Source organism: Cetorhinus maximus, chromosome 2 (genome assembly GCF_964194155.1).
Source record: "Cetorhinus maximus chromosome 2, sCetMax3.hap1.1, whole genome shotgun sequence".
In the NCBI taxonomy this organism is placed as follows: Eukaryota; Metazoa; Chordata; class Chondrichthyes; order Lamniformes; family Cetorhinidae; genus Cetorhinus; species Cetorhinus maximus.
In genome coordinates, this window is record NC_135880.1 from 105192653 (window position 1) to 105218527 (window position 25875).

General features: G+C 44.9%; 1 protein-coding gene across 1 annotated transcript in view; it reads right to left on the minus strand.

Annotated features, from left to right (window-relative positions):
- The window catches only part of LOC144696443 (kinesin-like protein KIF27), a 130608-nt gene that overhangs the window by 68600 nt on the left and 36133 nt on the right, over positions 1-25875 (minus strand). The window contains exons 7-10 of the mRNA XM_078567739.1: positions 21920-22141; positions 16100-16278; positions 14465-14598; positions 13318-13491 (exon numbers count right to left, since the gene is read on the minus strand). Of these exons, the coding sequence (XP_078423865.1) occupies positions 13318-13491; positions 14465-14598; positions 16100-16278; positions 21920-22141 (709 nt within the window). The remainder of the gene's footprint in view (positions 1-13317; positions 13492-14464; positions 14599-16099; positions 16279-21919; positions 22142-25875) is intronic.

Below are 25875 nucleotides of genomic sequence, written 5' to 3' on the forward strand. Positions count from 1 at the left end.
GTGATCAGGGTCATACCATGGAGATGCAGCCATGAAACTTTAGAAGCATCAGATCCTTTAACTGCCTTCAGCACCTGATCCCTTCAGGAGCACAGTGTCACTGGTTACAGGTGCTGAAGAAATGGGGGCCAGTCCCACCTTAAGGGTGCTGAGAGCACACAGAGCGAATGATGGAACTTTGTGACGCCTGCCCACTACATTCTGGCAGCAATAACAAGCACCGTCGAGGTGCAGTCATCAGTTATGTGTCCAGGGAGTGAGGCTGGACCACCACTTTGGTCTGAAGGCTGCTCAGAGCACAGGGAAGAGGCCCTGGACTGAGACGCCTGCCTTTATCTTGTGCAGAAAGGTTTCACATCTGAGTGACAAGAACACTGCTCATCAGAACAAGGAGCCACAGGCAGGGAAACATTCTTAGCAGTTTACTGACAAGAGTGAACAGTATGTACAAGTGATTAACACCTGTGCCCAGGCTGTGCAACTACATCTTCTTAACTTTCCTAACCCTGCCTCTACGTCTTGGTGCTCACTGGACATCCACAGGAGAGATGGGGGTAGCCTGCTGACTGTGATGCCCTGTCTGTGATGACCTTGGCGGGTGTCCTCTGGAGGGCCGAGACCTGGAGGGTGCCGGCCTACTTTCGGGGTCCTGCTGTGTGGCAGTGGTACCCTCCTCGGCCTGTGGAGCTGGAGCTTCTGACTGCACAGGAAGAGGGGATTTGGATGGGTGAGACACTCCCGAAGTCACCTGGCTGGATGGCCCCAAGGGGGACACCTGCAGATCCTCCTCCCTATGGGTGCCCAAGGGCCCCAGGCTGACTCCTTGAGGAGAAAGGGTAGTTGAGAGATCAAGCTGCCCTGCACCCCTCTCGCGTACATGCTGTTGGAGGTGAACTATGGCTTCAGTGATGGAGTTGAGTCCGTGCAGAAATGCAGGAGAGACGCCTGAACCAAGGTCTCCATGGTGGCCGCCATCCTACCAGTGTTGACCTAAGTGCATTGGCATGCCGGCGCTGTCACCTCAGCCTGAAGGCGGATGGACTCTTCCATTGTGCCTCGCAATCTGAGAAGTGCTGCGGAAATCCCTTCCTGATGTTCCCAAGCTTGCCTTTGCAGCTCCAGCAGCTGTGATATGACCGAGTCCAGAGGCTCGTCATCTGACTCAGACTCAGCAACGTTCTGGCCTCCAGCAGTCCTCTAAGTGCCAGACACCTGGGAAGTTCCTGCCACTACCTGCTGTGGATTAGACAGTGTAATGTGCTCACCAGATTGTAATCCCGAGGCTATTCTAAAGCTAAATCCCACCGAGGTGCGTGTCTCTGCGCTGATGGAGGGTGTGGGTGAGCGCTGAGGCGGGACTTCAAGGAGAGTGTCTTCTGATTCCTCTTCAGAGATTTCTTCGGGGCTTGACTAGAGGCCCTGGGTTGTGGACTCCGGCGGCTGTTTCCCTGATGTGTCTGCGGAAGCAAGAGGAGATAATTAGTACATGGCAGTGGCCTGTGAAACAGGACACATTACTCATAGCATGGTTGTCTGATGGATGTTGCATTGCTGGATCCTCACTTGGTAGAGTACTGCCGATTTCATCGTCAGCACAGGAATGGTCCACACTGTCGCAAGCCAGCTGGATGGCTCTGTTTTCAAAGTCCGTGAGGATCTTGATGTCAGGCATTCCTCCACCGGTCTGTGACCTCTCTCTCTTGTTATGTGCCTTGTCCTACGTGAATAGAGGTGGGGAGAGTGTAAGTAGGATGCCTGCCAGGTCAGATGATAAGTATGCCTGGTATGTGTGGGTGGTGAGTAGATCAATGGATGGGATGAGGACAATGAAGGTGTGTGAGAGAGTGTGAATGTTGATGTCCCTTGAACTGGCAGTGGGTGAGAACCCTGTGAATGTGTGATGCATTTGAGATTGTGTGAATTGAGACTGATGAGGAGAGTGACTTACCCTGGCAGAACGGAGGAGATCATTCATCCTCTTGTGGCACTAAGTGGTTGTCCTATTTTGAAGGGCATCGGTGATGACCACAGCTGCCACCACCTCCCAAGCCAGGTTGTTCACGCCGCTGCCCGTCCTGCAGCCAGAGTGGGGGTAGAGGACATCACGGCAGACCTCCACGGCATCCAAAAGGCGTTCCAGTGACACGATGCCAAACCTGGGGGCTGCAGTCTTCTTGCCTTTTGTGGACATCTTCCCTGCAGCAGTCGTGGCCTGAAAGCACTGGGATCTGGTGCATACAGCTAGAGTTTAAATATGGCACCTGGTGTGATGAAGTGGCGAGGTTATGGCAGGTGGGCCCATTGTCTTTGGATCCTGCCACAAACTCCATTCCCTAACTACTGACTCCAGCCCTCACCCTGGAAACTGTTTGAGGCTGAATCAGACTGCTCACAACCTTGGTGTCATATATAATCACGACATGAGCTACCAACCACAAATCTCTACCATCTAAGACCACCTATTTGCACTTCTGTAACATTGGCCGACTCTGCCCCTGCACCAGCTCTGCTGCTGAAATCCTCATCCATGCCTTGTTATCTATAGGCCTGACTAATTTTGGCCTGCCTTCCATATTCTGCTGTCCATAAAATTGAGGCCATCCAAAACTCTGCTGCCCATGTCCAAACTTGGATCAATCCTATTCGCCAACATCCTTGTGCTCTTAGATCTATATTGCCTCCAGGTTGAGCAATGCCTCATCCTTGTTTTCAAACCCCTCCATGGTCTTACCACTTTCTATCTCTCTAATTTCCACCAGCCCTACTACCCTTTAAGATATCTGTGCTTCTCCAATTCTGGTCTCTTGAGCATCCCCATTTTTAATCTCTCAGCCTCTTTATCTCCTTTTCCTCCTTTATGAAGCTCTATAAAACATATTTCTTTGGCCAAGCTTTGGGGCATTTATCGTAACATCTCCTTAGATGGCTCAGTGTCAAATTTTGTTTGATAATGTTTCTGTGGACTTTTTACCACATTAGAGGTGATATATAAATACAAGTTGTTGTTATAGGTATATTGCAAATGCAATTAGTTCAGCTTATTACTGAGACGCTTACAGTATCAACAACGATTTCAGGAACTTTAAAACAATAAGTGCTGGAAAAACTCAGCAGGTGTGACAGCATTTATGGAGAGAGAAGCAGAGTTAACATTTCGAGTCCAACGTGACTCTTCTTCAGGACATTCTTCTCTCTTCACAGAAGCTACCAGACCTGAGTATTTCCAGCACTTTGTCTTTATTTCAGATTTCTAGTATTTCCAGTGACAGGGCTGACAGAGTGGAGTTGTTTGCCTTGCCTTCCTCTGGAATGATGCTATTAGCATCCTGGCACAATGAGTGACAAACTTCTCTTCATACATGCCATTTCCATTCCCTTCTCTGTTTCTTGATAGATCCATTTAAAATCCTGATAGCTGTATTTGAACTAGTTGGCATGTTTCTCATTTCCCTTACTCTCCGAAACTTCTTATTCATCAGTGGCATTCAAGGGCTCTCTACTGGACCCTGGCAGCTGTACATCTTCCAACTTTTGTAACCTCTTTCTGACCCTCTCTCCTGTCATTTCAAGAATGACAGCTAACTTTGTTTAGGGATGCACATTCACTCTATTTACACAACAACAACAATAACTACATGTATTTATATAGTATCTTTAACATATTATACCAACACGCTTCACAAGAGCATTATCAAACAAAATTTGACACCAAGTTTGACACCAAGGGCAGGATTTTATGGGTGGTGGAGTTTATTGCCATACCACCAAAAAAGTTGTTGCGAAACCTGCTCCCACTCCATTGGCTGACCTGCAACCATTCAACGCTCAGAGGAGTGATAAGTGGCTCAGGGCTAGACTTCTGGTCCTATCTGGGGAGGAACTCCCTCCTCTGAGAGCTTCTGGCCAATCTGATTGGCTGGCAACTCTCTGGTCCTCACAACACCACCAGGAGGGTGGCCAATCAGGGGGCTACATCCAGACCCAGCCAAAAAGGAACCAGAAGCCAGATGACAGATATGTTGAGGGCTTCTTGGTGGGATCAGGAGAGGGGGCCCCAGATGGGGGAGATGGGGGCAAAGGGATGGGTCTCAGGGTAAGGATGAGGGGAGGTGCATCGGAAGAGGCGTACCCAGGGGGTGGGGGACAGACCTTGGTGCGGGGGGGCCTCCAATTGGAAAAGTGGGCCCATGAAGGTGGCACGCCTTAATTAATGCCCACTTACGGATCTTAGCCCACTGCTGCTGGCATTCAGCCAGTAGTGGGTGGGAGTAGTCTCCACGTGGGGGACAATGTCTTGTTTGTTTTCGAACTCCCGGCAGAAGTTTGGGGCTCCCTCATTCAAAGACACTCGGTGCCTGATCAAGAGACCCAACACCAGGAAGTGGCTCACTGAGGGTCACTCTGCCCTTTTTCCTGACTCCACCTTGTCCCCTCTCTACAACTCACATTCCACCCCACACTTACCTGTGCCCTGGATCTCGCACCAATCCTGGGCCTCTGATGCATTGCTGGGAGCTGCCACCACTCCCGCAGTGGTGCTACCTGAACTGGAGAGCTGACGGCCTCCAATTGGCTTGCTGCTCCCAGGGGGTGGGATTTCCACCTCCAGGTTTCTTGATCCTGGGGAAGGCCCACTGCTGGCACTTAATATGGGCCTTTCCCAAATTAGGTATTGAGGGCTCTCGCCGGCTCTCCACCCAGCAGACGATACCCTTGTTGCCTGGATTAAATTTCACCCATCATGTGGCCATTTCAACCTTAAAACCTCTCTATTATTTTTAAGCAAAAAACGACTTGACATATTCATAAAGTGACATATTTTGCAGTCTCCTAACACACTATTTATGAGCTGTGAGTGTGACAACTCAGGTCAGCCAGTTTTTAATGAGGAATACTTCCTTTTGGTTTTACACAGCATTAGCACTTTTGGTTTCCCAGAGTTCAGCTACTCTGCAAGCACACTTACAAGTAAAAAACAGTCAGATCACTCAGCTCCTGACCTCATTACAGCCTTGGTTCAAACATGGACAAAACAGCAGAACTCCCAAGGTGAGGTGAGAATGACTGTCCTTGATATCACAGCCACATTTGACAGGGTGTGGCATCAGGGAGCCCTAGCAAAACTGGAGTCAATGGGAACCAGGGGGAAAACTCTCCACTGGTTGGAGTCATACCTAGCACAAAGGAAGGTGATTGTGGTTGTTGGAGGTCAATCATCTCAGTCCCAGGATATCGCTGCAAGAGTTCTTCAGGGTAGTGTCCAAATCCAACCATCTTCAGCTGTTTCACCAATGACCTTCCTTCCATCATAAGGTCAGAAGTGGGGGTGTTCGCTGACAATTGCACAACGCTCAGCACCATTCGCGACTCCTTAGATACTGAAGCAGTCTACGTCCAAATGCAGCAAGCCCTGGACAATATCCAGACTTGACCTGGCAAGTTATATTCGTGCCATACTAGTGCCAGGCAATGACCATCTCCAACAAAACAGAATCTAGCCATCACCCCTTGACATTCAATGGCATTACCATCGCTGAATCCCCCACTATCAACATATTGGGGGTGACCATTGACCAAAAACTGAACTGGACCAGCCATATAAATACTGCAGCTACAAGAGCAGGTCAGTGGCTAGGAATTGTGTGGTGAGCAATTCACCTCCTGACTCCCCAAAGTCTGTCCACCATCTACAAGGCACAGGTCAGGAGTGCGATGGAATACTCTCCAATGGCCTGGATGAGTGCAGCTCCAACAACACTCAAGAAGCTTGACACCATCCAGGACAAAGCAGCCTGCTTGATTAGCACCACATCCACAAACATTCACTCTCTCCACCACCAATGCAAAGTGGCAGCAGTGTGTACCATCTACAAGGTCCACTGCAGGAACTCAGCAAGGCTCCTTAGACAGTAGCTTCCAGATGCAGGACCGCTACCATCTAGAAGGACAAGGGTAGCAGATGTATGGGAACACCACCACCTCCAAGCCACTCACCATCCTTACTTGGAAATATATGGCCGTTCCTTCACTGTCACTGGATAAAAATTTTAGAGCTCCCTACCTAACAGCACTCTAGGTGTAACTCTTTTGAGTCAAACCAATTAAACTAAATTAACAAAATCAGGGACAAAGTAAAAGGCGGCCCCTTAAAGGGAGACTGCAAAAGTAAAATACTAAATTTAAAGGAAACTTATAAACATCAAAACAAAATGCGATCAAAGGGGTCAATAAAACACCCCCGTCCCCACGGTGCCCACTGAGCATGGAAGGCCTCGATGGTGCCAGCGGTCACTGCGTGCTCCCTCTCCAGGGACACTCGGCCACGCACGTAGCCACAGAAGAGGGGCAGACGGTCGGGTTGGACGACCTCCTCAATTGCCCGCTGCCTGGACCTGTTAATGGCCAGCTTGGCCAGGCCCAGGAGCAGGTTCATGAGGAGGTCCTCTTCCCTCTCCGCCCTGGGTGTCTGTAGGTCAGGAGCGTGGGAAGCACTGTGGGTGTACCTGCACCACATGGACTGCATCAGTTCAAGAAAGCAAGGGCATTTAGGGATGGGCAATAAATGCTGGCCAAGCCAGCGACACTTACATCCCATGAATGAATAAAAAAAGAGGATGAAGTAGAATGAGAACCATAAGTAGATATTTAATTACGTGGAAACAATAATGATCGTTTCCAAAATGTAATTAACTTTATTTTTCATTGCTTCATTTTTTAATGTAATAGCAAAATAAATTTGAGGTGGTAATAAGGACAGTTAATGAGGTTGACGTTCTGCATGGATTTTAACAAGGCTTTTGACAAAGTCCCACATGATGGATTGATCAGAAAAGTAAGAGCTCAAGGGATCCAAATACAAGTGGCAAGCTTGATCCAAAAGCGTGGCAGAAACCAAAAGACAATGGTCGATAGCTGTTTTAGTGACTGGAAGGCTGTTTCCAGTGAGATTCCACGGATCTCAGAACTAAGCCCATTGTCTTTTTTGTGTGATGTATATCAATGAACTAGACTTCAATGTGCATGGTATGATTGACTGCAGATGATACAAAAGTTGGTTGTGTGGTTGATTATAAGGAAGAAAACTGTAGGCAGCAGGGAGATATCAAAGTGGGCAGAAAATGGCAAACGGAATGCAAACTGGAAAAGTGTGAAGTGATGCATTTGGGAAAGGCAAATAAGGAAATACACAATAAATGGCAGGATACTAAACTGTGGAGGAACAAAGGGAACTGGGAGTGCACAGATCCCTGGATGTAGCAGGACAGTTAGGTAAGGAGTAAGGAAACAGAGATAGCTTAAGTTATATTTGTATTTGTGAGTGTTAGGAATGAGTTTAGCTTTAAAAAATGTTTAAGTTTGATTTGTATTTCTCTTTCTGTGTGTTAAGAAAGGTCAAATTGAGTTTTAGTTTACTTTAAAAGGTGTTTGCATTTCTAGTGAGAGTTTTACGGCTGCAACTAAGTTAAGCAAACAAGAGTAGAAGGAAAACAGTGCTGTTGACTAGCAACAGGGGTCCAGCGAGGCAGGTCCCTCCCACAGACACACAGAAAGAACTAGAAAGGCAGTTTTGAAGATGGCTGCCAAACAGAAGCCACCTAGAAGGGACAGATAGCCAGTCCCAAGCTAAAATTGGCTGAAAGTAGCTGCCAGAGAGAGACTGGAGCAGAAGGAACAGATAGCAAGTCTCAAGCTAAAAAAAGACCCCAAAATCCAGGGGAGTGGAACAGGAGAAAGTCTCAAGCAGACCTTCTAGTCAAAGGAAGGGCAGGAACCTGGAAAAGGTCCTGTTAATGAAGTTAAGAGTGAGGGGCAGAGAGAAAGGCTCCAAGCTTCAGAATTAAAGAGACAAAAGCTGCAGAAAGCAGATTTAAAGCGAGAACAGCTTGCAAGAGGCAAGAAGGTCCAAAGAGACAACTGAAGGTCTGTAACTCTTTGGCATGGGCATGTGAAGCAGTGGTATTGTTGATGGCTGAGTCAGTGAGAGTGTATGGAACACAGCTTGAATGCATGTGGCGTCCCAGGGAAGAGGAACATCAGAAGGAGGGTTTGAAACCCTGGAGGTGAACCCTTGCGGAAGGCATCTCAGAGAAAGTGTCAATTTGGGAGAAGATTCCAAGGTGAGGTCTTGGAGGGTGGAGATTGGAAACTCCTGTGTGAAAGGCAGAGTGCAGTGAGGCTGGTTGGCTCACAGTGTGACAAGCATCTGGCTTGAGGTGTTGAGGAGAGATCCACAGCATCTGGTTGAGGTGGCACCTGTCACTTGGTTTCAGAGTGCGGTGTGTCTGGCCACAGTGTGCCTATTGGTACATGGACTGTGTACTTACGGTGAACATCAGCGTATAAGATAGCTTTGTAACTTGTGTTATCCTTACAAATCTGTATATCTGTAGGTATAGTTGTGGATGAAGGGGCATTGTAATATAGTTCACCATTTCTTGTTTAATAAATGTTTTTGTTAAAAGTTTTGTTAAAAGTTTTAAACAAGCAATTCAAATTTAGGATCCATCAAGCTGGGTTCCACTCTGGGATCAGGCTTGTCCAGGGGTAACCTCAGCTGGGGATCATAACAAAGGTTTCAAGAAGGAACACAGGATATTTTGCTTTATTGGCCAAGGTCTAAAATATAAAAGCAGAGATGCTATGCTTGAATTGTATAAAACACTCTTAGGCCACAGAGTCCTGCGCACATTTCTGGTCACCATAATACAGGGAGATGTGATTGCAGTAGAGAAGGTACAGAGGAAATTTATGAGGATGTTGCCAGGAATGGAGAATTTTAGCTCTGAGGAAAGGTCAGATAGGCTGGGGCTATTTTCTTTTGGACAGAAGAGTCTGAGGGGGGATTTAATTGAGGTGTAGAAAATTATGAGGAACCAAGATAGAGTGGCTAGGAAGGAGTTATTTCGACTTCTGGAGCATCACAGATGCCAGTCTTCAGCCAACTCGATTCAGTCCACGTGATATCAAGAAACGGCTGAAGGCACTGGATAGTGCAAAGGCTATGGGACCTGACAATATTCTAGCAATAGTGCTGAAGATTTGTTCTCCAGGACTTTCTGCGCCCCTAGCCAAGCTGCTCCAGTACAGCTACAACACTGGCATCTACCCAGCTATGTGGACATTGCCCAGGTATGTCCTGTACACAAAATGCAGGACAAGTCCAACCCCGCCAATTACCGCCCCATCAATCTACTCTCGATCATCAGTAAAGTAACGGAAGGGGTCATCAACAGTGCTATCAAGCGGCACTTGCTTAACAATAACCTGCTCATTGATGCCCAGTGTGGGTTTTGCCATGGCCACTTAAGTCCTGATCTCATTACAGACTTGGTTTAAACATGGACAAAAGAGCTGAACTCCTGAGTTGAGGTGAGAGTGACTGCCCTTGACATCAAGACCGCATTTGACAGGGTGTGGCATCAAGGAGCCCTAGCAAAACTGGAGTCAATGAGAATCAGGGGGAAATCTCTCCACTGGTTGGAGTCATACCGAGCACAAAGGAAGGTGGTTATGGTTGTTGGAGGTCAGTCATCTCAGTTCCAGGACATCACTGCAAGAGTTCCTCAGGATAGTGTCCTCGGCCCAACCATCTTCAGCTGCTTTATCAATGACCAACCTTTCATCAAAGGGTCAGAAGTGGGGATGTTCGCTGATGATTGCACAATGTTCAGCACCATTCATGACTCCTCAGATACTGAAGCAGTTCAGGTCCAAATGCAGCAAGACCTGGACAACATCCAGGCTTAGGCTGACAAGTGGCAAGTAACATTTGCACCACACAAGTGCCAGGCAATGACCATCTCCGACAAGAGAGAAACTAACCATTGTCCCTTGATGTTCAATGGCATTACCATCACTGAATCCCCCACTATAAACATCCTGGGGGTTACCATTGACCGGAAACTGAACTGGACGAGCCATATAAATGCTGTGGCTACAAGAGCAGGTCAGAGGCTAGGAATCCTGTGATGAGTAACTCACCTCCTGACTCCCTAAGCAGTGTCCATTTGGCCACAAGGCACATGTCAGGAGTGTGATGGAATACTCCCCAATTGCCTGGATGAGTGCAGCTCCCCAACACGCAAGAAGCTTGACACCATCCAGGACAAAGCAGCCCACTTGATTGGCACCACATCCACAAACATTCACGACACACAGTAGCAGCAGTGTGTGCCATCTACAAGCTGCACTGCAGGAATTCACCAATGCTCCTGAGACAGCGCCTTCCAAACCCATCACCACTACCATCTAGAAGGACAAGGGCAGCAGATAGATGGGAACTCCGCCACTCAGAAGTTCCCCTCCAAGTCACTCAGTAACCTGACTTGGAAATATATCGCTGTTCCTTCACTGTCGCTGGGTCAAAATCCTGAAACTCCCTTCCTAACAGCACTGTGGTGTACCTACACCACATGGACTGCAGCAGTTCAAGAAGGCAGCTCACCACCACCTTCTCAAGGGCAACTAGGGATGGGCAATAAATGCTGGTCTAGCCAGCAAAGTCCACATCCCGTGAATGAACAAAAATAAATAAAAATAACCAAGGGCGATTGATTTAAAGTAATTGGCGGAAGGATTAGAAAGGAGCTGAAGAGAAATTTTTGCATCCAAGGAGTGGTGAGGGACTGAAACTCATTGCATGAAAGGGTGGTAAAGGCAGAAATCCTCATCACATTCAACAAAATACTTGGATATGCAATTACAGAGAAACAATTACGGAGCAAAGGCTGTAAAGTAGAATTTGGCTGGATTGCAGTTTTTTGGCCAGCACAGGCATGAAAAGCAGAAAGGCCTCCTTCCATGCTGTAAATTTTCTATTTTTTTTTAATGATTCCATAATGACACCAAAATGAGGAGAGCAATTCTATGACCTGGATTTAAAGGGTAAAAGAGGCTAGTAGAGAGTGTTTTTGGTTTAAAGTAGAAAACTCATTTCAGATTTCTTTTTCCTCAGCCACTGTGTGATGCTAATTCCATGAAAGGGTCAAGAATTTCTTAGAAAACTTCATTTGTTACAATGGGAGCTGGTGCCTGCGACTTCCCCTTGGAGACAATCCAGAGGCAACAAAATATGGAAACCAAATGTGCAACGTACTCCCAATGTACTGTAACTCAATTTCCTCTAATTTTCTCCACTTCTCTTCAAGGCTAATTGAAGCCCTCTCATAATGCATTTAAATGGCCAATCTTCCAGTCTGCATCAAGACAGGAAATGGTTTTGAGCATTAGAGGTCCCAACTGACTCACTGGAGTTTGGAAGAAAGGGAGATGATTTCAATGAAACATAAAAGATTCTGAAGGGGCTTGACAGGGTAGACATTGAGAGGTCATTTACCCTGGCTAGGGAATCTAGAACAAGGGGCGCAGTCTCAGGGTAAGGGGGTCGATCATTCAGGACTGAGAGGGGGGTGGGGGGGAAATTAATTCACTCAAAAGGTTGTGAATCTTTGGAATTCCCTACCCCCAGAAGGCTGTGGATGCTCCATCATTAGGTATATTCAAGGCTGAGACTTTTGGTCTCTCAGGAATCAAGGGAAATGGGTAACATGCAGTAGAGTGGAGTTGAGGTAGAAGATTAGCCATGATTGTACTGAATGGCTCAAGGGGCCACATAGTCAACTCTTGCTCCAATTTCTTATGTTCTGAACCCAATCCTATCCTCTGTATGTAATTTCCATAGTCCACAAGGGACCATAGGCATCTCTCTCAAGTATTTATAGCTTGAAGGGCACCACCGTATGTCAAACTTGGCCAACCAGGAATCTCTCCCGCTCTTACTGCCTGCAATGGGCATGTTAGAAGGGTTAGCAGGTTAGTTATCAACCTGTTTGGCCAGGTCATGAATGTTCCTTCCATGGCCAACAAAGTCTTGGAGTAGAATTTGAACCGGTGGCTTCTGACTCAGGGGCAGGGGCACTACTTACCAAGCCACAACACCTCTTTTGGTCCTGACCTCACCTAATTTCTATACCAAGAATTTCTAATGGGAAAATCACCAGACAGCAATCAATAATGAAAACCATCACATACTTTTCCTTCTCAATTATACTGAAACTAATCTTGGGATTTCCACCACTGGCCAGCTGAGATTGGTTAACTTGGCAAGGAACGAGGACCAAAGCTGTGACTTTTCTGCTGTGTATTGTTCAGAACCACAGTACAGACTTAACTTACCCTTTGAGCCAAAGATGCTGAGGGTTCTTATCCTGAAAACTTCAGTCTTTTTAAGCAACACTATGGATAAATCAATAACTGGCAAAATAAAAAAAATATTTCCACAGCATCAATGGGTTCTCTGACAAGAAGGGTGAAAAGAAGAATCCTGTGAATTCTGATGACTATAGAGGCCAGTAGAAAATGCCCAGTAAGTTCCAGAGATAGGAATAAGTGTACATTAATGGAACACTACCTGGGGATTGAAGTAATTAAACAAAAGCTGTATTAAACATGTGGAATAAGGGTGGCCATTTTCTTCATCTCCCCCATTCTGAAAACTGATGAATGCCCTTCGAATCGGAGGAAACTTGGATATTTTGTATCAAATCAGCTGAAGTAGAGGCTGCAGCAGTGTTCACTAATAGTCATTGAACATAATTGATCTGCTGAAGCACTAGCTGCTCAAGCTATAGATTGCATTATCTGAGCTAATATAATTATATTAGATATAAATTGTCAATATTGAAGGAATTCTGCATTTTTAAAAAATTAGAGTCCTTTGCCAAAGCCCTTCACAAGCAACAATCTTTTGTGGTCTTGTTATCAGTTTTCACAGAAATCATATACATCCTGACGATGGGCCACTGAACATCAAACTTAGATCTTTAGTTTCCAATCCCATATTGGTTGATGCATTCTTGCCCCATATTGTTAGAACATCCAACCTCAAAATTAGAAATGCATTTGAAGAGGAAGGCTTATTTGACATTTTGAAGATCAAGAGGACACATAAGCCCATAGGCTTGAAAATATTAGCTCCAGCATTGGTGGAGTTAGTTACCTTAACACCTAAAGGCCTCTGAAAGTATAGGGTGAGCCCTTTATATAGTATTGAGAGGCTAAGGAGCTCCCATGGCTCACACAAAACTACAGAGGAAAAATCTGTAAGTGCTTTTCGACTCACCCTTTGGATGATGAACCTGATTTTAATAAAAAAAAGTGGAGGATGAAAAGAATGAGGATTAACTATTAGTTATTTTAACAAAATGGGGAACATTAATTTTTGGCAATAACTTTTGGCTATTTCCTGTTATTTTTACATTAAGGCAAACCAGTTGGTATTTTGCCAACCTATACTCAGTATATTTTAACACCTCTAACCTGTTTTAACCAGTTCTTTGATGAGTTCCTCCTTCATACGAATGTTGATGGCAAGCTCCCTTATTTTTTGCTTGGAATGAGCCACATCCATGTCTGCAGTCTTCAATTTTTTCATGTTTAATACTTGGCTCTGACGCAGGCGGTCAGCCTCAGAGAAGGAATTTTGTTGTGTGGCTACATATTTAAATAAAATCGAAAAGAAATATTACAATAAATTATACCAAACGCTTACATAGAACAAGCACAGTTAGGTTAATGGTGTGTGGATGCAAAAATTTAGAGACAGCACCTCCCTACAACTGAGCTTCATGGAGGAAGGCACTTTTGCGAACAAAAGAAAATCCGAGAACAAGTCCAAATGCGTTACCTTTGCACCTCATTGTGGACAACTGAAGCATAACATTGGCATAAATATGGGGATCCGTTGTTTTGAATATAGTCTCCAAAACACAGAAATTAGTAGGCAATTCAATCCCTCGTGTCTATCCCAACATTCAATTAGATCATGGATAATCTCTATTTATCCATCTTTGACAGCCATAATCCTAGGTACCCTGATTTAATAAAAATCTGTCAATCTCAGTTTTGAAAATTTCAATTGCCACAATATCCATAGCTGGGATGGTGGTGAGGACGAATTCCAGGTTTTCACTACTTTTTTGCGAAATTCCTCAAAGGCCTAGCCTTAATTTTAAGATCTACCACAGTTTTGCCTGTTCACTTCATCTGTATATGCACTTTAGTAACTTCCTGCTCTCATCAACATAACTCACTGGGGCTCCTAATTTATTGCCATACACAAACTTCAATATACAACTCTCTGCTCCTTCATGCAAGTCATTGATATATAAGGTGAAAAATTGAATATTGATCCTTGAGGAATTTAACTTGTCACATCCAGTCAATTAGAGTACGTTCCCATTATTCCCACTCTCTGTTTGCTTGTCCTTGTGATCAGGGTGAGAAAATCTCGAGAAACAAAATAATTTAAAAAATAAACAATTAATATTGTGGCACCTAACCCATTATACCCCTGATTAGAGTGTGTTTAATCTTCTCCAGTTGGGAAACTGTTCCAATCCTCACCTGGATTAAAGAAAAGTTCTAGTTTTTTAGGGCACTCATTACTCGCAAGCTATGCATGTACCTTTCTCTGATTCCAATTCGGTTTTGTTGTCACCATGTCCTTGATTGTCCATATGGAACGCACTTTTTTTTAATAACTTTGTGTCGTTAATCACACGGGTTTGTTTCTGAGTCCATGTCTGATTTTTTGAATGCCTGATGTAGCAGAAAAAAGCTTACAATTTGGTTTGAAAATGAAATCATTATAGGCATCTACCGCAAGCAAAATTTTATCACATGAACATTTTGATACAATAAGCTACATGTAAGTAATCAGATTCATTGCACACTAGACTTGAGTTATTGTCAGATACAAAAAGAGCATGTGTCTTCCTTTAGTGATCCTTGAATACCAAATCTAGTAAATTGTTCTGTGCCGCCAATAAATTGTTTCAGAAGATCTGAGAAATACTTCATTGGGCAGAATTTTGCCCTTGTCGAGCGGGCTCGGTGGGAAGCCGACCGCTGCCTGCGATTGGGGCTGGACCGCGATTTCACACTGGTGAGCCAATTAAGGCCTGACCAGTGTGAAACGTGAGCAGCAGTGCTCAACGCTGCCTGTGCGGGCGAGGGAGGAAGGCGAGCGCAAACTTCACGCATACGTGCGGGTGGGCGCTTGAAAATCTCTCTGAGGCACAGAGCTGCCTTAGGGAGCTGAGCAGTTTTCAAAAAAATAATAAAGATTTTAAAAATGTCATAAAACATGTCCTCTCATGTGACTCTGTCACATGAGCAGGGGCATGTTATAAATGAAATGTAACATGTTTTATTTTATTTTTATTTGCTGCTAGAAACCTCATCCTGCCCATGGATGTGGTTTCCTAAAAAGTGAAAAGGTTGCTTGGCCTTTTCGCCTGCCTGCCAACCGTAAGGTTGGATGGGCAGTGAAAAAATTAAGTTAATTAATACTCTAATGGCCTTTATAGGCCTTCTAATTGTCGGCAGGTGCGCTGCTGATTCCCGCCGACCGAACTATTGCATGACTGCGTGTTGACGTCGGGACACTCACCCGATGTCAACTTGTGTCATTTTCCGCTTGAGTGGGTAGGGCACCCGCCTGCAAAGGTAAAAATTCTGCCCATTGTCTTGATCACAAGTAATTTATTACTTAATTTGTATTTTTTGAACATCTATATTGTGAACACACAGATATATTGAAATATATATTTATTTGATTTCTTTGATGAGAAAGAGAGATGGTAAGGAATCCTCTTCTTGATTTACATCTGATTCAAATATTTCTCCCTCTATCTATTCTGAAGTTTTTGCTAAGCTTGTTGACCTTTTTCCAGTCTCCTTGTAATAATTACCACTTCTCTCAACAAATTAAAAGTAGATCTACTGTTACAGTCAAGAATGCCGTTCAGCTTCTTGTCACAACGTTCTAAGATTTTCTTCTGGAGGAATAATAACACAGAACTCAAATGTGCAATGTAGAGCAAATTTTGTCAAAGGGTGATATCCACCATAGTTTCCAAGATTGAAATAAATCCACACCATCAAAGTTGAATACAATTTGCTGTTTGGGATATGCAGACACCAAAGGATGTGTTTTCTAACTAATAACTTAGAGGGGGACCATGTGCTCAAATTCCTCTAGTTTTTATGGATGTTAGAACTTCTTAATTGAGTAGTTAATAGCTCAAATTTTTCCTACCTGGAAGCCTGTGCTTTTGTGTTTTCTTTCTTCTTTTCTTCATCATCATCACTATCATCAGTTAATTTATGACGAAGAACCTCATCATGCTCTTCAAGATGTCCCACTAACATTTGATTGCGTGTTCGAAAGCCTGCCACCACCCTATCAAGAGCGTATGAAGGGGGGCTTGTGTGCACCTGTCCAGCAATAGCAAGTGTCTTCAGTTACATATCTTTGCAGATTCTGATGTCTCATTATATTGCAGATCCTACTGCCCAAGTTACCTATAAAAAGTCATCTACGTGATAGGTCCTGAATAGAGGATTTATTATTGCACTATTGGTGCATAGGTTGGTGTTAATGAACAGACAACACTATACCAAAATGGAAGTTTTTTAAAAGTGCACAGATGTATAGGCCATATACCTTAATGAAAGTGAGTTTTAGGAGTTTTATCCAATAAATTTACAGCAACTCAAATTTTTAAGAGTTGGCAAGGTGCATACTGATAGTACCAAACAATAGTATTTTCTCACTAAAGCTTGTAAAAGTACCAGTATCAGTTCATTGGACTTGGACTCTGTGAATAAATTCAACGTTGTCATGCCCAATGAGGAACACTGAAGTGAGTTGGCTCGTGCATGATCTGAGTGTACATTTGGACAGCTGCTAAATCCACCAGGGCATTTTTTAAGTGGCATAGTCATGTGAGGGTCTTGCACCAAATTCAAGACCCATCTGTGAAATTAGTTAAGACTGGTTGCTTCATGTGCTGTAAATGCTCATAGTAGTTTTTAGTATTCTAGAGCAGCCTAATCAACAGTTCTTCAGCTGATAGTTGCAGGCTGTGGAAAAAAAAAATCAGTAAATTTAGAAGAAAACTTACATTGCATTATGTAGAGCCAGGGCAGAAGAAGCTCTACTCCTGATTCCAAAGTACCACCATTACTGGCCTGCGATCAAACCACCTCTCTTCCTCTTCAGCCCACCCCCACTCAGTACTTACCTGTCACCAAGTCAACCAGCCAATATTCTATTGGCCTCAAGCGTCCTTGTTAAGCATTCCATTCATTATGCACCGAAACTTTTAGCCCACTGCATGTACTTATGCATCCTAACAGTTTATTTGCCTTGTTCAGTAAGCTTTCAAACTCAGCCTTTTCCCTGATATCTTACCTTTCATATTTACTATACTAATTTTTGCAGTGTTATTCTAGTAGATATTATTGTTGATCAACTACAAGTTATAAGTTTCAAGCAGCAAATGCTGAGGACATCAGAAGAACTGATTTAGAAAAGACACAGGTCCACCAGTGTGAGGGAACCTGAATTGGCCAAAAGGAGAAATCATGAGACTCTTGAAGCACTCACTACAGTACAATAAACTGACTGTTGAGCACATTTGAAAAAAATATTGAAAAACACTTACCAACGTTAAAACCAGGGCGTATTTTAACTTGGGCCACCTGGAGGAAGCAAGGCGACAAGAAGCCTAAAAATGGCTTATCGCTTTGAGTAATACAGCCCCTGCAGCACTGATGTAAACAGAGAGGCCTGGACAACATTAGACAGCCTGGAGACTGACTACTTGAGGAAGGTAACTAGGTCTTTTTAATATGCAAATTGGAGGCCTGATTGTCATAGGACCCCCAATGCAAATTTTGATGTGAGCTGAACGGAATGTGCATCATGATGAGTCACTTCACTTTAAAATGCAGTACAGCAGAAAAGGGTAAGTTTATACTCATTTTTGTGGACCATCAGGAGCTGGGGTGCTCCCGCAGGTTCCACAAGAATAATGTGGTTAGCTGCCACCCCAAAATCATCCAGTCCCCAACCCAACATTGTGCCAACTAGCACAAGTGCGTTGCAATGAGGCCAGGCTGTTCCCAGGGATGCACTTTTTTTTGCAAAAATATACTTTATTCATAAAATATCTTCAAGAACATTCCAAACCATTTCAAAATCACCATCACAAAAGTACAATCAGGTTCAACTTTTACAACAAGGTGCAACAGTACAAACAATGAATATTACAATCATTTGCAGACATTCATTTTGAGCCGTACAGCCCGAGGGGCTCTACACAGTTCCCAGTCCCTCGGTGCACTGTGGCAGAAAGGTCTTAGGCAGCGACCCTTCCCCATTGCGCCTTTGCGGCAGCTGCCCCAAGCTTTAGTGCGCCCCTCAGCACGTAGTCCTGGACTTTGGAATGTGCCAGTCTGCAATACTCGGTCGGGGATAGCTCTTTGCGATGGAAGACCAACAAGTTTCGGGCAGACCAAAGAGCGTCTTTCACCGAGTTGATGATCCTCCAGCTGCAGTTGATGTTTGTCTCGGTGTATGTCCCCGGGAACAGCCCGTAGAGCACAGAGTCCTGTGTCACAGAACTGCTCGGGATGAACCTCGACAGAAACCACGGCATCTCTCCCCAGACCTTCTTTGCAAAGGCACAATCTACAAGGAGGTGAACAACGGTCTCTTCCCCACCACAGCCACCTCAAGGGCAATGTGCAGAGGGAGGCCCTCCCCATCAGAGGAAGGATCTGATGGGGAGGGCCTTTCTCACCACCAGCCAAGCTACATCTTGGTGCTTGTTGGAAAGTTCTGGCGATGAGGCATTTTGCCAAATGACTTTGACAGTCTGTTCGGGGAACCATCCCACAGGATCCACCCTCTCCTTTTCCCGCAGGGCCTCTAAGACATTATGTGCCGACCACTGCCTGATGAACTTGTGGTTAAAGGTGTTTCTCTGCATAAATTTTTCCACGATGGACAGGTGGTACGGCACGGTCCAACTACTTGGAGCGTTCCGCGGCAGCGTGGCCAGACCCATCCTTCGCAACACCGGGGACAGGTAGAACCTCAGCACGTAGTGACACTTGGTGTTTGCATACTGAGGGTCTACGCACCGCATAATGCAGCCACACACAAAGGTGGCCATCAGTATGAGGGCGATGTTGGGCACGTTTTTTCCCCCTTTATCTAGAGGCTTGTACATCGCGTCCCTGCAGACTCGATCCATTTTCGACCTCCAGATAAAGCGGAAGATGGCTCGGGTGATCGCCACCACGCAGGAGTGTGGAATGGGCCAGACCTGCGCCACGTACAGCAACAGCGAGAGTGCCTCACACCTGATGACCAGGTTCTTACCCGCAATGGAGAGGGAGCATCGTTCCCACATGCCCAGTTTCCTTTTCACCATAGACACTTGCTCCTTCCAGTTTCTAACGCATGCCCTGGTCCCTCCGAACCATATCCCCAGCACCTTCAGGCCGTCAGCCCTGACAGTGAAGGGGACAAAGGATCAGTCAGCCCAGTTCCCGAAGAACATGGCCTCGCTCTTCCCACGATTTACCTTGGCTCCCGAGGCCAGTTCGAACTGGTCGCAGATGTGGATCAGTCTGCGCACCGACAGCGGATCCGAGCAGAAGACGGCGACATCCTCCATGTACAGGGAGGCTTTGATCTGAGTGCCTCCTCTGCCTGGGATCGTCACTCCTCTTATGCCCGGATCCTTCCTGATGGACTCAGCAAAAAGTTCTATGCAACACACGAAAAGAACAGGCGAGAGAGGACAGCCCTGCCTGACTCCAGATTTAATCGGAAAGCTATCTGATTCCCACCCATTGATTGAGACTGCGCTACTGATGTTAGTGTAGAGCAGTTGGATCCAATTGCGAATTCCCTCCCCAAACCCCATTTTGGAGAGCACATCCACCATGTAAGTGTGCGATATTCTGTCAAAGGCCTTCTCCTGATCCAGGCTGATCCTCCCTTTCCCCCTTGTGCTTGTAGATGAGGGTGATAATGCCTTTCCTCATGGATTCTGACATACTGCCGGCCAGGAACATACTCTCGTACACTTCTAGCAGGTCTGGGCCGATCCAGTCCCACAGAGCCGTATACAACTCCGCCGGCAAGCAGTCGCTTCCGGGAGTTTTACTCTTCTCGAAGGACTCAAGGGCCTTAGTCAGTTCGTCAGGAGTTAGCGATTTGTCCAGGCTCTCCCGTGTACTGTCATCTAAGACCTCCGTGATAGAGGACAGGAAGGACTGGGAGGCCGTGCTGTCTGTGGGCTTCACATCATACAATCCGGCATAGAAGGATTTGCTGATCCTCAAAATGCCGGACTGTGATGACTTTACTGAGCCGTCTTCTTCCTTCAGGCTGCTGATCACAGAGCTCTCTCTGTGTACCTTTTGGAAGAAGAAACATGAGCACATCTCAACCTGCTCCATGGAGCGGACTCTGGAACAGAAGATGATCTTGGAGGCCTCCGAGGTAAAGAGCGAGGCATGCTGGCTCTTCACCTCTTGGAGTTCCTCCTTGACATCGACCCCCATCGACTGCAGCCGGAGCAGATTCTGCATGTTTTTCTGGAGTCGGGATGTTTCCCTCTGTTCATTTCTAGCTTTCAGGGTGCCTTTGAGGATGAAAAACCTCTTGATGTTTCCCTTGATCGCTTCCCACCAGTGTGTCAGGAACTCAAAGAGGGGTTTCACGGTACTCCAACCTTTGTAATCCCTCTTGAGCTCCTCAATGTTCTCTGGGGTCAGCACTTGCACGTTTAGCTTCCATGCCCCCCTACCCACCCTCTAGTCCTTCTCTAAGTGGCAGTCAGCCAGTAGGAGGCAGTGGTCAGATTAAAACACTGGCTTGACGTCGGTGGATCTGACTGCGAACGGGACACAAACAGGAAGTCTATCCTGGAATGGATGGACCCGTTTGGCCGCGACCTGGTGTATCTACGCTGCTCTCTGTCTGCAGGTGCACTGTGGCGCACTGGCCTCTTTGGGTTGTAGGCAAAGTTGGGGTGCGCTGGTCTCCTCATTGTCTCCAATGTTCTGGAGCCCGGGTGTCTCGTCCTCCAACTCCCTAGAGCTTTGCCGCTTCTTCTGTCGGTGCCGCCCTGGCACTTCTTCGTCCGAAGAGCTGCTGCCCTTGTCATCCGTGTCGGATGGGAGACGCCTCTTGCCACTTGTCTGGGAAATGGCTTGATGCACACAGAGACAATCATCAACTCGGTGAAAGATGCTCTTTAGTCTGCCGAAACCTATTGGTCTTCCAGTGCAAAGAGCTGTCCTCAACCAAATGTCATAGACTGGAACATTCCAAGGTCCAGGGCTATGTGTTGCAGGGTGCACTAAAGCTTTTGGCAGCCACCGCAGAAGCGCAATGGGAAAGGTCACTGTCTAAGACTTTTCAGCCATAGTGCAACGAGCGACTGGGAATTGTGTAGAACCCCTCGGGCTGTATAACTCACATTGAATGTATACAGTAAATATTACATGTATCACAATTGTATTAAAGCACTTGAGAGTGCAACGTGGTCTATGTAGATAATTGAATATCATTGCAATTTCTGTGATGGCCATTTTGAAATGTTTTGTAATGTTCTTTTAGATATTTTATGAATAAGGTATATTTTTGCAAAAAAAAAATGTTTACTGTGAATGCGGTAATGAGTCCATCCCTCAAAATGCACCGGGTCTCTTTTAAGTGGAGAACATTGGCATCCCTTGGGTGGTTCAATCTATCCATCTATTCTTAAAAACAGGGATGGAAGTCATTTTCACTTTCAGATTGGTGGTAAACTGGGGATAGCAGAGGAGCCTCTTGCTATATATCCTGTCCAATTCTTTGTTCCAGTGAAGTGAATGGAAAGTAAAGTTGGACAGGCATTCAACAGGCGGCTGGTGGGCGTGAATCAATTTTCCACTAGCACAGAGTGCAAATGACCCAGGCTCTTTGTGTTTTTATTTCACCTAAATATAATCATGTCACATCTAAGGTGTAATCATATGGAAGTATCATTTTATGTTTATAAACACATACCTTTCTGGAGTCTATGCTGGGAGTAGCTTGACTGGATTGTATTACATTGAAAGACTTAAGATGGATATTGGATAATGGCACACTGTGAGGTCTTCTTGCAGTGTTCATAGCTAAAGCTACTCCTTCTGAACTTCTATGAATTGAAACCTTGTCAGTTTTAAGGAACTGTAATTCTTCCTGGAGTTGATCCATAATAAGTTGTTGTTCAACCATTTTGTCATTCTGTAAATGTAGAATTAAAAAGAAAAAGTTAAAACCAAAATGAACTAAAGCAACCCTAATTTTCTACATTTTTCTCCCAGATTTTAAAATTAACACTTTGTCCTAGTTTTCAGGTATCCCATACCTTGTGACATTTCTTAACTAAAATAGTCAGATCATCCGACAGTACCACGGTTGAGGAAATCAGCAAGAAATGCACAAGTGTCCCATGGGTTCTCCAATTTCCTCTTTCCCAGTGGAAAATCACCCATCCTCCACTCACTTTGTCATCCCCAAACCACTGGAGGCTAAGACTGTGGAACATCATGTGTTGAGGACTATGGGTGCAATCCACATCTTGCTTATTTCTCTTAGCTTCCAGGTCAAGCAATGTGGGGCACAGACCATAAAAATGTGAAACAACCATCAACAGCGTTGAGTATTATCATTGGTCTGGAGATTAAGAAGTAACGAGTTGCATGTTTTCTTATTATTTTAATTGCCTTTCCCTTATTCTTTATACATTTCCCTCTTTGTATGAATCAATAGTCCTACTTTTATATGCCAATTAATTGACTGTGAGGTGTTTTCAGATGTACTGTTGGTGAGAAAGCTGCTATATAAATGCAAGCCATTTCTTTCTTTCCCTATCTCACGAAAAACTCAGAGACAAGGGTGCAAGATTCAGTGGCAAAAACATCAGTGGCCAGCTGTTAGGAACTACTTTCCCAAACTCAGAACTAAAATGTGCCAATGTAAAAGCAGCTTTTCATTCCTTCACTCCGAGCTGCATTCAAGGGTAGGTCTCAAGATGAAAGGAGTATTTGACCCACTAATTGATTATTCTTCCTCTTGAGTTCCTTGCCTGAAGGAAGATCCAACCCAATGTGCCATGACCTCCACCACAGGTAGGACAAGGAGGCAAGTTTAAAATCTACCCCAACCGGAACGGGGATTGAACCCCCGCACTGCTGGCACCGATCTGATCCACACTGGCCATCCAGCCAACTGAATTAACTGCCCCCCTATAACTGCTGGCTCTGATTATCCTGCAGCAGTAGGAGCCCACCCGACTGTCAGTCAGAAAGCTGCCAATTAGGAGGCCGCATCCTGGAAGATTGTGCAGCCAGTCTCACTGCCAGCAAGTGCAGGCTCAGGACCCTCATTTGGTCATGACATCGGGGTTCCAAAGCCGGCAGGAACATCCAGCCCATTAACTCTCTTTCTCTCGCCACAGATGCTGTTATAATTTTCTGTTCTTATTCCACCAGCCAAGTCTGTTATAAATGAGTTGCATTGTATAATTACTTAGTTTCTGTTACCTTTCTTAACTTTACGTTCAGGATTTGCCTGCCCCAATCCACTTCTCAAAAGTTAACTTGGAAATACAATGCTGAGCAGATGTTCATTTCAGGAAAAGCGATGGTTACAATGAGTGGCAAACATGGATTGGAATGTTTGGGTAAAAGCAAAACACTGCTGGAAATCTGAAATAAAAACAGAAAATGCTGGAAAAACCCAACAGGTCTGGCAGCACCTGTGGAGAGAGAAACTAAGCCAACTTTTCGAGTCCGTGTGACTCTTCTTCAGAGCTGTTATAAATGTTTGCATGGTTGAACGCAGTTATTAAGTCAGAAGTACTGTAGATCGTGGCATATAAATCTACCTGATGTATAAGACAAAACCATTTTCTCAGGGCCATTAATCATGCTTTTGCATATACTTGGCACGTAAGTTGAACCCCCCCATTTTTAGCTGCAAAGTGCTATACTCCTAGTTGTAGCCTGCCTCAATTATTCACTCCAGTTACCTTATACTGTATGTTGGTGCAGTGGCATCAAGTAGACGGTAAGGGCAGTGTTGTGAAGATATGCAGGAGTTTGAGACATGCCTACATAGAGCAGATCACACATGTCATGGTGAGTGATAAACAGAAATTAGTCCTCCAGCAAAATGAATGAAGTATGAAGCTGCTTTCAAGCTAATACTCATCAAGTAACTGTACTGCAGCGAGAAAATTTGATGTTAGTGAAAAACTGGTGCGAGAATGGAAGAAGGAAAAATCTGCCCTGAAGATGATGTCCAAGGCCAAATGCACCATCAGAACAGGCCAATGGCCTCAACTTGAGAAGCATGTATTGGATTGGGCCCTCGAAAAGCATCAGAATGGGTACATCGTCACCAGAAGTACAATGCAGATATATGCACTTAAGTGGGCCAAGTCAAACCCTGAGTCCAGCAAATATTTCAGACCAACAACTAGTTGATGTAGCTGCTAGATGGAACAAAACAGTCTTCTCCCGCAACACTAGAATACGACCAGACTACCAAAAGACCTTAATATCAAAATTACCAGTTTCCAGCGATTCATCAACAGACAGCGGCAAGAACATGAGTACCCAATATGTCACATCAACACCATGGATGAAAAGCTCATGAACTTTGGTATGCCTAGCAGCCAAACTGTGGAGTGGAAAGGTCCAAAAACAGTTCTAGTGAGAACAGGACACGAGAAGACAAGATTCATGGTGGTACCAGCCTGCATGACCAATGGAACAAAATTAAAGCCTATGGTAAATTCTCAAATGTAAAACCATGCCGAACATCGAGTTCCCTGCAAGAGTTTTTGTGATATCCATGACAATGGTTGGATGGATGAGGTTGGAGTGAAATTATGAATTAATAATGTGTGGAATAGGCATCCTAATGGATTATGTAAAGAATGCAGCATACTAGCATAGGATGTGTTCAGGTCCCAAATAACCAGTGAGATCAAGGTGTCCCAAATTGCAGTTACACCAGCGGGTCTGACATCCGTAGTTCAGCTTTTGGATGCATGCCTCAAAAGCCACTCATGGATCATGTTCGCACAGAATGGAATAGGTGGATGGTTGACAGAGAAAAAACCTTTACAAAGAATGGAAATAGGCGTGTTTGATGTTTCGTGTGGTTTCATTATCAAATCATGGGATGCTATTAATACACGAGGTATCATCAGACCGTTCAAAAAAAAACGAAATATCCAATTCAATGGATGGAGAGGAAGATGTTTTGTTATGGGGGGGGGGTGATTCCGTAAGTGAAAGTGCCACATCTCATCCAAAGTAGAATCCTTACAATGACGCCATAGCCAAAGGGACTCATTGAATTGGATGAGCTCTGCATTGGATGCTGAAGGCAATGAATTTGACGACTTCAAAACACTTTGGTTGTGGTTAAAGGTATCTTTGTACAATTAATTCATTCAATAAACTGTGCCACATTAATTTAACACGAATTACCTTTGTTACGTTTTTTTCCCTCACATTTCAAAGTGGCAACCACCAATACCCAAACCAGTGGTTCACATTTTATACTTGGTGTATAAGTCAACTCTGCTTTTTTGGGAAGGATTTTTGGGGCTTTCAAAGGCCAATTTATATGCTGCGATCTACCATATATGCTCAATGAAACACTCAGAACCCTGATGTCAGTTTGGGAAACTGGTGAGAGTTATGGAAGGCTCTTGTACGCAAAATTCTAACATCCGAAGTCCCTAACCATATCCTAGTTAATAGTTCATTGGAATATGGACATTCTGTTGAAAGTGTGATGAAGAAAAAAAGGAATAGAAAACTTACCTTAAGTTTAAATAAGTCGGAGTTTGGGAACTTCAGTTCCCAGCGGGCCTCGAGACTTCTGCTCATGCACTGGCCGGGAACTGGCCACACATGCGCAGATTGAGTCTTTTTCCGCTTTTGTATCTCCTGTGCATG